This window comes from Amphibalanus amphitrite, unplaced genomic scaffold, assembly GCF_019059575.1.
Source record: "Amphibalanus amphitrite isolate SeventyFive unplaced genomic scaffold, NRLGWU_Aamphi_draft 000249F_arrow, whole genome shotgun sequence".
Lineage (NCBI taxonomy): Eukaryota > Metazoa > Arthropoda > Thecostraca > Balanomorpha > Balanidae > Amphibalanus > Amphibalanus amphitrite.
This window is the reverse complement of record NW_024881744.1, coordinates 194,815-209,191: the sequence shown is the minus strand read 5'-3', so window position 1 is coordinate 209,191 and position 14,377 is coordinate 194,815. Positions and strand designations below refer to the sequence as shown.

Sequence of the window (14,377 nt, the reverse complement as noted above, 5' to 3'; positions counted from 1 at the left end):
AAATGAAAAGGCACGCGGTCATTGTGGCGCTTCACGCCGGCAGCTAGGCATCCGAGGTCGCCAGCTTCCTCAAGGTCGACAGAAGCCATGATTATAAAGTCAAGCGGAGCTTGGATGAGTCTGTGGGCGACGTCCCGTCTGTGGCAAAGCGGAAGAAACATCCCCGACGATCTGATGCCGTCAGAGACGACGATTTCATTGCCAAAGTCGAGAACGTCGTCGACGATGACCCGACGTCGACGTCACCGTCGATGGCGGTGACGTCGTGAAGCCCTGGATCGACCGAGTGGCTGAGGAAGGCCCTATGTGTTCCAACAAGACTCTGTAACCGCCCACAAGGCCAGGTTGACGCAGGAGTGGATGAGCGCCAACCTGCACAGCCACATCACGCCCGAGTTCTGGCCGCCAAAATCCCCGGACCTGAACCCGCTCGACTAAAACGTCTGGGGCGTAGTCGAGAGGAACACAAACACCCACACAACAATATTGACTCTCTGAAGTCAGCCATCAAGCAGATGATGGTCAAGATGGACAAAACCATGCTGACCAAGGCCCGCGCCCGGTTCAGGCCGCGCATCGAGGCCGTCATCGACGCGGAGGGGGATTCATCGAGTGAAGTGTGCTCGACAGGTCGCCATCAGTCACCCCAGTTCCAAACTTTCATCCAAAGTACTGACTTTTGCCAAAAAAATTGATGTTTTGTGTGGAGCACATATTGTCTTCATTTATCGGCGCCACCCTGCATTAGCCCTCGAATGTGTGCAGCGTTTTCCAGCTTCTAATGTGTAGGGGGAGGGGGAGGGGGGTCGGTCGGACCCCCTGCCGTTCGGCCCCTGATCGAGCTAGAGCTTCGCGGAAAAAAACGAGGGTGTTGCCCGTGACGAGAGGAAGCCGATGATACCCAATTTTAAGGTCCTACTTCATTGGTTGACCTTCCAGGTCAGGTCAATATTCCAAAAGTCGGGAAAATCGGGACCTGCTAGAACTGCGTAAAGTGAAGCTGTTATCGGGTTTTTCGGGGTGCTGATCACAAATATCTGATGTTAGTTTTGATCACAGATGATTTCTTCATGCATTTAGGCCAGATCGGGTCAGGTCAGGTCAGGTCAACCATTAGGCGTCCTACCGGCTATCCATAGTACCTAGGTGTCAACTACCACTGACGGCGTCGTAGCATGTCACGAAAGCACTAAAACTACTTCGTAAACGTTCAAATGGATGCTAAATTCGAAATCAGCCCTATAAACTACCCTAGAAACATGTAAAACTCGAAAAAGTGAACCGTGGTCATCAAAGGTCAATGACCTGAACTGACCTTCAGGTTATCTTCACACCCACCGTGATGCATGGGAAGAACATCATTTCACATGTTTGGACGTCTACAATCACAAAAAGACTGGAAACGCGCGGATAATGTGAGCTGACATACGCCAAATCGCGATTCCGGCCGAACATGGTCTCGAGAACAGGTCACAGGTCAAAGGTCTTTTGGGTCAGGGTCATGAAATTTTTAGAGTAGGTGTAAAACTGATCAACTCGAGGGTACTAAAAGTTTCGTAGCGATCGGCCGCTTTTTGCGCGAGTTATTTGCGAACAACCAACGGGGGGGGGTTCATCCGACCCCCCTATACATGCGAGGGTCAATGCTTCCAAATGCACTTATCGGTTGGTACCTTTTCGACATGGTACACCCTCAAAGCTCGTAACGAGCCTTCGCTCGGGTGTCGCCCCCCCCCCCCCCACTTCACCGGCCATGGCTGGATTTCTGCACCCATGCACCCACAATGTTCCAGCCGTTCCTACGCCCATGCCAGGTCAGGTCACAGGTCAGGTCACCAAAGGTCACCAAGGGTCACCACATGAGCCCAACTTTACTAAGGTTATGCGATGCATGTTTTATGGCCAGTTTTTCATTTCCAACTCAATGGTGTTGGTTATAAGATCATCAGGTATGGTTTAGGTCACTTTCTGGTGGAGGTCAGGTCAAGGTCAGGTCAAAAAAGGTCAAATTTCAAAGTTGATATTTTTGCAAAAAATGGGTATCGATTCAATGCAGCTTGTCACGGGGAGTCTAATGGTGGTCTTTGTTTTGCGCTACGAGGTCTAAAATTGCTAAAAATTGAGTTTGAAAATTTGACGTCATCAATTTTGAACAGTTTTTTCGCTATAACTTGGCCAAAAAAAGAGGTATCGATCTAAATTTGGTATGTAGATAGATGACGGTAGGGACTATCACATATGTTCCGTTTTTTCGAAATTCAAAAACTTTTTGGATTTTTTGGCTATTATATTCAAAAATATTGATTTTTGATTTTTGCAGGTTAAAATCCAAAAAATTCGAAAAACCGAAATAGCAGTTTTGTAGCCCTTTTGATTCCACACCATTTATAACTGAAACATTTTTCTTTATCTCTTAAGCTGTAGGCCTGACAGCTCTTCCCGTGAAACCCTTTTTTGGGTCGAAAATGGCAACAATGACGTCACTCTGACGTCATTAGCGGCCAACCTATCATAGCCTTTGGAAAAATTTTTGGTCACCATGTGCGCTAGCTGCTCCCGGGAGGGTACTGAAAGTTTGGTGACGATCGGCGCAGCGGTTCTCGAGATATATTGAAAAAACTACAGGGGGGCAAAAAATGCCCCCCACCGCCTGGAAGGTTAACCCTCGCCGGCCGAGGGGGGGGGGCGGGTGCCGCCCCTCCCATTGGGTTTTTCGCGATAGCTCCGAACACGCTGGCGATAGAGAGCTGAAACTTGGCATAGGGGAGAGCGGGGCCAGTTGAACCACTTTTTATATATTGACATGCACAGCGAGATCTAGTTGTCATATCGAAAAATGCACAATACCATGAAAAAATATGCTCTTTTGGCTTTATTTTAAGATATGTAAAATTACGTTTCAAACATATTTTGCTGCCAAACGCATGCTTATAAAACAGCTCTACGCCCGTTTCAAATGACCCCGATGCGAGGGTCAATTGAACCAGCCCATGGGGTCAATTGCACCTATCCTTAACAATGGGATGTTTTCCTCTTTAAGGCCACTTTCTTAAGGAGATATTTTGTCCGGTTCACTTTTCCAAATGCTACATTCAATAGGTCGTTGGAAAGCTAAAAGTGCAAAGTTCCTCATAATAGGTGACATAAAGTACATAGACTATGGTAAAATGGGCGGATGAGGAAAATGAGAAATATCTCAGGCTATAGTGTGCTTTCAAGCAAAAGGCTGGAGAAAAAGGGGTCAAAAATTGAGCTCTATGAAACTACTATTTCAGTTTAAAAGCTCATTTCAAAGGTGGACTATTTCTTTTAATGTTTACAGCCCCTGAACAATAACCATTGCAAAGGTCACCGGGGTCCATTGAAACGGCCTGTGGCCCTGTTTCAACTGACCCTCAGAAAAGCGTTTCAATTGACCCCATCCGCTCCCGCCATCTCGCACGCGCCGTAAAGCACATGTCAAACGAGCTGGAGAGACTGCATCATGCTGAATGAAGGGCCAAATAAGGTGTTATTCCGGAGCCAGGAGTTCTTCTTTCAGCAAACAAAGGTATATGAGATATCACAAAATATTTATAAAACGATTTCTCCCAAACGCCCCTCAAAAACACAAAAACAAGTGTCAAATCAAAATTACCGTCCGTTTGCCGCCCAAACGCCGTTGACAAAGGAAGTGGTCGAGCGCGGATGCGCAGTGGTGTCGGCAACGCCATATGTTGCATACTGTTGAAAATAAAGCCATGTTTCATCTGACCCCGTGTTTCAACTGGCCCCGCTTTCCCCTACCTGACCTGTGATCCAAGCCGCATCTTTTGACACCAACCGCATTTTTGGGTCAGGTCAGGTCACTGACATATGACGTACTAAGTGAACATCTGCACGGTCTTCATATGTTGCAACTTCGCAACGCCCTCACTGCCAGAGGAGATGTCACAGGGAAATGAAACTTGCAGGATCTAGTATCCATACGAGTCTCACAACTTGTATATCTCGGATTTTTCCTAAAGGTCATATGAGGTCAGGTCATTTTCGTGACCTCACCATTATAAGTCAATGGGGAAAAATGAAAACTGCTATTCTGGCGCCGGGATCGATCTCCAACTATCTCAAGCACACCGAATCGTGATTTTATGCACTCCTTGCAAGGTTAGATGCGTCACTTTTGCAATGTTGACCTTGCGTGACGTCATTTATGACGTCATCAAGGTCATATTAGTTTTTCGTCAATAACTCTTGATCAAATCATCTCAGCTAGCGAGTCGGGAAAGCCACCAATGGACTCAGGAAGACCTGCCGAATCGAATGATATGCGACTTGACCTCTTTCGACCAACTTCGTGACCTGGAGGTGCTGACCTGACCTTGACCTGAGGTCAACACCCCAAGTTGACCTGACCCGGACAAAAAGTATATCATTCGACGCGCCTGAGCGAGGCGAACACGATGCTGCCAAAATCGGCGCTCTCCGGCCTTTTTTGCGAAGTATTTCACCAAAAACTGAACCGTACCTTGGGGCACTTGACCTGACCTCAGAGGTCACCTATTGACCTAGGACCTTAAAATCGGGTATCAATCTCTGCGTCTCGTAACAGCGCACACGCTCGTTTTTTCTGCGACGCGCTAGCTCCACCAGGGGCGAAACGGCGAGGGGGCTGGTTCGTACCCGCCCGCCCCCCTCGGCCGGCGCGTATGTAGAAAACCAATAGGTCCGATGAGGGTTAACCCTCGAGGGTTGTTCGAAACGGCGAGGGGGTTCGTACCCACCCTTGCCAAGCACCGTCCCCTTTCCCTTTCATTTGGGTCGGAGGCCCGCCGTCCGCCGCCCGGTACAGTCGTGTACAGGTTGATGGTCCCCTACTCTTTATCCACCGGGTTCCTATGGCTCAGCATTGGCAGCAGCCGCCTGGTACCGGTAGGCTGTGCCGCATGACCCGAGAGTGAAGCGGCACAGTCTACCCACGCCGTTTGACATCGGCTCGGGTCGCCGGGTGGAGCGCTTTGTAGACCAGCTGTCACGTCAGACCAGCGCGGGGGGAGGGGCTCGTCTCGGTGGTTGGCGTGGGCTGGCGAGTAGTGTGGGGCGTGTTGGTGGACCATGTGGGCTGGGCGGGTGTGTGTGGTCACTTGCTGCATTGCACATTTTGCGTCGCTTAACAATTGCATTCCTGTTTTTGCTAAGCAAAATGCACGGAAGAACCAGCGAATATAATTTACTTGTGCATTGTGCAAAACGTGATTTGCCACGGTATCGAGGCAACCATAGGTCTTGTGCCACATATATGCATGATATTTAGGCAATACGCTTATGAAAATGGTAGATTGATCGGATTGATCCTGGATGTCAATTCGTATGTTAAATGTCGACATGTATTAAATGAACGAATGAATGAATCAATCAATCAATCGACAATCGACATGTAGATATAAAACCGTATAAATGGCTCGCAACCACTAAAATCGAACCGGATCCTAACTCGGAAAAGTAGCCGGAGCCCCGATGAGGCTCGAACCGGGACTCCACGTTGAAAGTTTTGCCAATGATCCATCATCATTCCACCAAGCTAGAGCGACCGGCACCCGGAACCACAAAAACATTCATTGAGTTTGCTGCCGACCTCCCGGCCCCGCCGCCCGCCCGGCCAGACTTTGCCCCGGCCGTGGCCACCATCCGATGTAGCTCAGCGTAGGAGTGCTAGACTGTCAAACTGACCGGTAGCGAGAGGCCCGGTTCGAGGCGCTTCGCGTGCTGGATGTTTATTTCTGTGTCCGAGGCTATGCGATTAGTCCACTTTTCAGAAAGATTATTTGGTGACAGGTCTGTTTTCTTTCTTTGCTGCAATTCATGAGGAGACCGTATGGACCCTTACCTGTCCTTCCGCACTCCACTTGGGAGATGGGTGTTTGAACCCCCCTGGGTTTTGTGAATATCTCTAAAGCGAATTTTTTGGAGGGTGGATTACGATCGGGTCTATGCGACAAGTGACCACACACACCCAGCCCCGGGTCCGCTCACTCCCTCCCCACATCACCCCCGCCCCACACCACACTCCAGCCCGCCTCATCCACCGAGCCGAGCCAAATAGACAGGCCTGACCCTTACCCCCCCCCCTCCCCCCAGCCGGTGTAACGCAGCGTCCGGTCTAATCGCTCTACCAGGCGACCCGAGCCGGTGTCATACAGTGTGGGTAGGCTGTGCCGCTTCACTCTCGGGTCATGCGGCACAGCCTACCGGTACCAGGCGGCTGCTGCCAATGCTGAGCCATAGGAACCCGGTGGATAAAGAGTGGAGGACCATCAACCTGTACACGACTGTACGTCCTCCTCACCCCCTCAAATCTATCCCTCCCTCCGGGGACGCCCCGTCGGAAAGCATGGGTCAGCTTACACGAGGGAGGGAGGGTAGGTCATTATGAGAGATGAAAGGGGGCGGGCATTGTAGCGGGTGGACTGGGAATGGCCGTCTGTGCTCCGAGAATGACTGACCTCCTTGAAGAGAGTAGGCTACTGCTGCGCCGTCGGCTGCTGCTAGTGGCACTCTCACCGTCGAGGTAGACCGCCACAGAGAAGAAGCCCCTTTCGTTTCTTGCTCCAGTTTAAATACCCCTGATGACATCACTTGGCGCCCCAGTTTTTGTGGGCGGTCTAAATCGGTGGAGGGACATAGGTAGTAGGTACCGCCCTCGAACCAAGATGTCTTCTTCGGCTTGAAGCACCGCCCCAATTTCTCGTGATTTGATGGTGGTGGCTGACGGCTGTGCATCCCCTCAGGGTGTAGTATCGACAGTCCTCTCAGCAGCCCCTGGGGCGTGCCACCCTCTTTCCCCAGCTTCCGGGTTAATTGTATCAGAAATGTGGGTCGTTTCTCCGCTCCCCTTGTTTGGTCCTCGGCTTAAGTCCAGGTCGGCTGCTGCGCCCTTCTCTTGTTTGGCTTCTGTCAGTAATGATCCGCTTGATAAATGTTCCCCATCGGGGTGCCGAGAGTGGGACCAAGTCCTGCTTTCCAAAGGTTAAACCCTCGCCGGACCTATTGGTTTTCTACATACGCGCCGGCCGAGGGGAGGGGGGGGGGCGGGTACGACCCCCTCTCGCCGTTTCGCCCCTGGTGGAGCTAGCGCGTCGCGGAAAAAACGAGCGTGTGCGCCGTTACGAGACGCAGAGATTGGTACCCGATTTTAAGGTCCTAGGTCAACCGGTGACCTCTGAGGTCAGGTCAAGTGCCCCAAGGTACGGTTCAGTTTTTGGTGAATAACTTCGCAAAAAACGGCTGCAGAGCGCCGATTTTGGCAGCATCGTGTTCGCCTTGCTCAGGCGCGTCGAATGATATACTTTTTGTTCTGGTCAGGTCAACTTGGGGCGTTGACCTCAGGTCAAGGTCAGGTCAGCACCCTAAGGTCACGAAGTTGGTCGAAAGGGGTCATGTCGTATAACATTCGATTCGGCAGGTCTTCCTGAGTCCATTGGTGGCTTTCCCGACTCGCTAGCTCAATTTGATCAAGAGTTATTGACGAAAAACTAATATGACCTTGATGACGTCATAAATGACGTCACGCAAGGTCAACATTACAAAGGTGACGCATCTAACCTTGCAAGGAGTGGATCAAATCACGATTCTGTGTGCTTGAGATAGTTGGAGATCGTTCCCGGCGCCAGAATAGCAGTTTTCATTTTTCCCATTGACTTATAATGGTGAGGTCACGAAAATGACCTGACCTCATATGACCTTTAGGAAAAATCTGAGATATACAGGTTGTGAGACTCATAATGGATAATAGATCCTGCAAGTTTCATTTCCTTGTGACATCTCCTCTGGCAGTGAGGGCGTTGCGAAGTTGCGACATCTGAAGACCGTGCAGAGGTTCACTTATGACGTCATAGGTCAGTGACCTGACCTGACTCAAAAATGCGGTTAGTGTCAAAAGATCCGGCTTGAATCAAAGGTCAGGTATGCCAAGTTTCAGCTCGCTATCGCCAGCGTGTTCGGAGCTATCGCAAAAAAAAAACCCTATGGGGGGCGGCACCCCCCCTCGGCCGGCGAGGGTTAACTGATTAATGACTCGCCACTGGCAGGTGGTGCGCTCCGGCATGTCATTTGTTGACTTCAGATCCGGGTTCTCATGAAGTGGGGGGTGGTCGTCCATAGTGGAGCCTTTTTGTCAAAGCCGGCTTCACCCCTTGTGTACGCCGGCCTGCGACGCAGATGGGCATCGCAGCCGATTTAGCCAACTGACCGTGTCTCTGCGGCGCGCGCAGATGGTCTTGGGGCCGACGCGACGGTCAGGGGGTCAAATGACTTTGTTTGCGTGCACAGCCCGGCTCTCCATTCATCAGACGACATGGCTGATCGGCATCCGGGTCTCTGGTCCCAGCCTCGGTCTGTTTTCATCCGAGTCGGGTGCAGCTGCTGTTTCGGGCCGGCCCGAGTGCGCCGGCGCGTGGTCGGCCTTCCTGCGCTCTGGTCAATGATTGCACTTTCGTTTGTGACACAGCTTGCTTTTTCAAATTGAAAAAAAAATTGTGGCGCACCTGCGTTACAACTCCGTCCAAGCTGCCGCAGCCTTTACTGGTAAAAGAGAGCATGGTGGTCGTCTTTGCTCTTTGAGAAGTTCTTTTACTACCTTGACGGTCGGCATTTCATAATGACCACATACAACAGCGCTCTCAGATACATGCTCCAGGCCACAACGGAACCCAAGTGCTCCTCACGACTTGTGAGGGATGCATTGAAGCTGCTCGATTTCGAGTTCGAGGTGCGGCATCAACCGGGGCCCGAAATACCGCACGACGGCACGTGAATGGACAGAGCCGTTTGTCTTGAAGGGCAATGAAAGAAGGGCAAAGCCAAGAAGTGACCGTGGTCATCGACCTCGACTCGTGCACTTGGTCGGTTTGTACCGTCATTGAGATGGAAATCAAACCGCTGAGTGCCGAGGAGCTGCGAGCAGAGCAGCTCAAGGATGAGCCGTCCCGGTACGAAGTGCCAAAAACTCGCATAAATGCTTATGACGTCACCATCCCTATACATGTTGGAGCCATTTTTTACATTTTGGGGGTCAAAAATCAAGATAGAAAGTTGCAATTTGGGACATCTATTGTTCTAATAGAGCTATATAACATATATTCCGTTTTTTAAATAAAAAAAAGATTTTATTAGCTGTTTTCCAAAAATCATAGTTTTTTGAATTTTATGGGTAAAAAATGCATTTTATGGGAAAAGTGAGATAGCCATTTTGAAGACCTCATTGAGCTGCGTCTATTCGTGTCTTTAATTTGCAAATTGATTAAACCCCTGATTGTTGGCGATTTTTTAAACATTGGTCATTTTTTGACGAAAAAAGCCATGTAGTTGCAGCAATAAAATCGATATATCTCAAAAAGTTTTTGAAAAATTTGCATAAGAATTTGACGAAAGACGTCAAATTGAAAAAGGAGCAGGTATACGAAGTTTCAAGTTGATAACTTAACCCTCGCATGTGTAGGGGGGGGGGGGTCGGATGGACCCCCCATGGTTTTTCGCAAATAACTCGCGTAAAAAGCGGCCGATCGCGACGAAACTTTCAGTACCCTCACATTGATCAATTTTACACCTACCCTGAAAATTTCATGACCCTGACCCAAATGACCTTTGACCTGTGACCTCTTTTCCGAGACCATGTTTGGCCGGAATCGCGATTCTGCGTATATCGGCTCGCATTAGCCGCGCGTTTGCAAGCTTTTCGTGGTTTCAAACGTTCAAACATGTGATTTGATGTTGCTTCCATGCATTAGGGTGGGTGTCAAGGTCACCTGAAGGTCAGGTCAGGTCATTGACCTTTGGTGACCTCGGGTGACCTCGGTTCACTTTTTCGAGCTGTACATGTTTCTAGGCTAGTTTTTGGAGCTGAATTCGAATTTAGAAACCATTTGAACATTTACGAAGTAGTTTTGGTGCCTTCGTAACATGTTACGAAGCTGTCGGAGGCGGTTGACACGTACTACGAATACCCATCACGACGCCTACTGGTTGACCTGACATGACCTGACCTGACCTGGTCTAAATGCTTAAAGACATCACCTGTGATCAACACTAACACGATATTCGTGATCAGCACCCCGAAAAACCCCTTAGCAGCCACCCTTTACGACTTTCTAACAGGTCCCGATTTTCCCGACTTTGGGTCATTGACCTGACCTGGAAGGTCAACCAATGACCTAGGACCTTAAAATTGGGTATCATTGGCTCCCTCACGTCACGGGCAACACGCTCGTTTTTTCCGCGAAGCTCTAGCTCGATCAGGGGCCAAACGGCAAGGGGGGGGTCCAACCGACCCCCCCCCCCCCTACACATTAGAAGCTGGCAAACGCCGCACACATGCGAGGGTTAAGTGGTTCGTGAGCTATTCATGAAAAACGGAGGGGGAGGGGGGATTGGATCCAACCCCCCCCCCCTCGGCCGTCGCGGGTTAAAATCGGGTATCATCGCCTTCCTCTCGTCACGGGCAACACGCTCGTTTTTCCGCGAAGCTCTAGCTCGATCAGGGGCGAAACGGCAAGGGAGGTCCAACGGACCCTCCCCCCTTATACGTTCGTGGCTGGAAAAACACCAACACGGGCGAGGGTTAAGAGGAAAGTGAACATTTACCTACTGTTTATCGTATAGTGTCTGTTGACCGCTGTTTGATGAAAAATGCAAGATTATAAAAAGGGAAGCTTGTGAATTTGAATCACTTGTGTCAAACATCAAACTTACCTTTTTGGAGGTCTTGACTCTGTGTAGAAGGGTTTCAGGCTGTCCAATGTAATGCCGATGCTAGCTGCTGCCAGCCACACGTGCAAGAGCAGGGTAGGGAACTCTCCAGTGATGTAGTTGACTACTCCAGTTGACACGTTGCCAACCTCCTTTCGTCCCTCCTTCGAGATATCATTGAAGTGGTGGACCTGTAAAAAGCATGAAGCAAAAAACATGAAAAAACAAAGTTGTAGAAGTGACGTCAGCCTTTCCTTTCGGCATCGCTGAGCAATCAGGTGTAGCCAGAAGCCTGCCACTAATAGGGATATAACTGTGACTGCTACGGATTTCCATAAATAAAGGCTCAAGAACCTTGGAACCATAAAAATACAATCTTACTTAACCCGCGCCCTGGTGTGGGTCTGAGCCACCTTCGCCCTGGTGGGGGGGGGGCCAAAATGACCCCCCCCCGTCTAACTCGAAAACGAAGAGGGCTAGGAAGACGCGGAAAAAAGCAAACGAAAGCCCATAACAAGTACGTTCGAAAGTATTTCGGTCATTTTTTCGCTAAGGTCAATATTGAGGTCGCTAGAGGTCATCATAGGTCAAATTTCAGTGTTTTCGGTGTTGCCGGACATATTCCGCTGTAGCTCGGAAACTAGAAGAGCTAGAGAGCCGCGGAAAAAAGCAATCGATAGCTCTTTTCAAGCTCTTTCGCCAAGGTTCGTCAGATTTGACCTCAGCTCAACGGTTTGGCCTACAGAGGTCATGCAAGGTCAACTTGGCAAATTTCGTTGAAAATGTTTTTAACTATAGCATGCATTCACGAGAAAATAGAGAAACGATTCATGCACCATCGTGCTTGGCTCGTCGAGACGCGTCGAATGATATATAGTTTGACCTCGAAAGGTCATTTTGAAAATTTGACCTCAGGTCAAGGTCATGACCTTACCGAAATAGGTCATGCTGCATATCATTCGATCCGCATTGACGAGACAAACACGATAAACGTCGAACGGAGTCTCTATCTCTATTCAATAACAAGTAAGTGCAGAAAAACCGCTGGTGACCTCTGGTGACCAGGGAGATGACCTAGCGTGACCTCAGCGAGGTCACAAGCAAATGGTTTCACATGGGCTGTGATTTGCTGACCCAAGACACTTCAATAACGAAATATAGGAACAATCACGCCCGATTTAGCTGAAAAACAACTACTTTTCGATTCTCCCATTGACTTATAATGGGGAGCAGCGATGACCTGACCTGACCTTAGGTCACATTTATAAAAAATCCGAGATAGCCATTTTGTAGAGCTGGGTGACATCTTCAAGTACTGTAAATTTTACATCGATCGGATAAAAGCTGTGCCTTTGAGAGAGTTTTGAACTTTTTTAGAGGTGGTGTCAGTTTTGGTGACCTTGTGACCTGACCTGACCTGACCCGAACCCCCCAAAAAAGGACATGATGTAAAAATGTTGAATAAACAGCTATACAAAGTTTCAGGGCGCTAACTCAAGTGGTTTCTGAGTTATCGCTGAAAAACCACAGGGGGGGGGCCAAAATGGCCCCCCCACCAGGGCGAAGGTTAATAGATTATAAGTCGTGTCTGCGTCCGTCAGCCTTATGTGTCTTAAAGCGCCGGAACGGCGCCGCGTATCGACGTGAAATTTGTTTACCACAAACTTTGGGTGGGGCGGACCATCGTATCAAAAGATGGGCGCAATCGGACCACGGGTGCGGCGTCAGCGCGTGCATCTCTGCCTCAGGCTGGGCGCGGCCGGCGCTGGGCAGAGAGCACGCGCTTTAGGCTCAGTTGTTCGCTTAAAAAACTGAGTGAAAAGCATCAGAGCTGGGAGGTCGTTGACCTTTGACAACGAAGGCCGACACAAGGCACCGCTCGCCAAGAGGATTCGCCAGTAAATACAATTAATTTGTTTTTGCAATATCTCAGCCGTTTCTGGGCCGATTTAGCTGAAACTTGGACTGTCGGTGGTAGTGCAGTGTAGAGTAGGGTAGGGTAGGGTAGGGTAGGGTAGGGTAGGGTAGGGTAGGGTAGGGTAGGGTAGGGTAGTGTAAGGGTAGGGTAGTGTAGGGGTAGGGGTAGGGGTAGGGTAAGGGTAAGGGTAGGGTAGGGTAGGGTAGGGTAGGGTAGTGTAAGGGTAGGGTAGGATATGGTAGGGTAGGGTATGGTAGGGTAGGGTAGGGACTAGGGGTAGGGGTAGGGGTAGGGTAGGGTAGGCTAGGGTAGTGTAAGGGTAGGGTAGGGTAAGGGTAGGGTAGGGTAGGTTAGGGTAGGTTAGGGTAGTGTAGGGGTAGGGGTAGGGGTAGGGGTATGGGTAGGGTAGGGTAGGGTAAGGGTAGGGTAGGGTAGGGTAGGATATGGTAGGGTAGGGTATGGTAATTGGTAGGATAGGGTATGGTAGGGTAGGGTATGGTAGGGTAGGGACTAGGGGTAGGGTTGGGTAGGGTAGGGGTAGGGTAGGGTATGGTAGGGTATGGTAGGGTAGGGTAGGGTATGGTAGGTTAGTGTAGGGTAGTGTAGGGGTAGGGGTAGGGTAGGGTAGGGTAGGGCAGGGTAGGGTAGGAAAGGGTAGGGTAGTGTAGGGTAGGGTAGGATATGTTAGGGTAGGATATGTTAGGGTAGGGTAGGGTAGGGCAGGGTAGGGTAGGGTAGGGTAGAGTAGGGTAGGTTAGGGTAGTGTAAGGGTAGGGTAGGGTAGGGTAGGGTAGGGTAGGGTTGAATTGAGTAACATCCTAACTTAAAAAGGGCTCGAACAACTCGCATGCATCACCATCATGCTTTACAGTTCAATTAAAAGCAGTTACCCAGTTCTACACAAATAACACCAATAAAAATGCAAGTTTCTACACCCAAACTAATGCATCCGTTAATCATACATATCAGAACATACAGTTATCGCGTAAACCTGTAGTCTAGTATCATTAGAATTTTGGAGAATTGTTGGCAAGAATTTGAAATTTTATGTGGTAGAATTACTAGTTCCTAGAAAAAATGTTTTTCTTTTACACCTTTTACACCAAAAGCAAAAGAATCTCATTTCTAGTTAGGTGGTCTCATTTTGGATATGGTATACGTTAACCCTATTCCTGGCGGGCTCCGCCGGGACAAGAAACTGGCGGGGGGGGGGGCCGATTCGGCCCCCCCCTGAGATCTCGAGAACGAAGCAAGATAGCGACAAGCGGTAAACGGCATCGGATACGCACGGCCAAGATCTACAATTTTTACAAAGGTCATTTTCAGGTCAGGTCAAAGATGACGTCACAGGGGTCGAAAAAGTCAAAATGGCGGCACTAGATATGGAGAGAGTTTTTCTCGAATAACTTTCGAATTAGTCAAGAAAGGAACAAACTAAGGGCATCATCGTGATCCTCTCGTCAATCCGCATCGAATGATATATATGTTGACCTCGAAAGGTCAAGGTCAAAGGTTGACCTCAGGTCACGTGACCTCGAGGTCATCATGTATATCATTCGATGCGTCTTGACGAGCTGAACACAATGAGACCATCCACGCGTCTGTATCTTGTTCCTGTACGGAGTTATTGGCCAAAAACCTTTGGTGACCTTTGATGACGTCACATGACCTCACAGCTGCCCAACAGCAAAACAGACCTCAAGGTAGTGAAGGTTGATCGTATATGAAGTCATGTAT

General features: G+C 49.5%; 1 protein-coding gene across 1 annotated transcript in view; it reads right to left on the bottom strand.

Annotated features, from left to right (window-relative positions):
* LOC122386394 overlaps nucleotides 1-14,377 on the bottom strand; it is a 213,877-nt gene that overhangs the window by 60,073 nt on the left and 139,427 nt on the right. Inside the window, exon 7 of the mRNA XM_043375563.1 lies at nucleotides 10,726-10,913. Coding sequence (XP_043231498.1) covers nucleotides 10,726-10,913 — 188 coding nt within the window. The remainder of the gene's footprint in view (nucleotides 1-10,725; nucleotides 10,914-14,377) is intronic.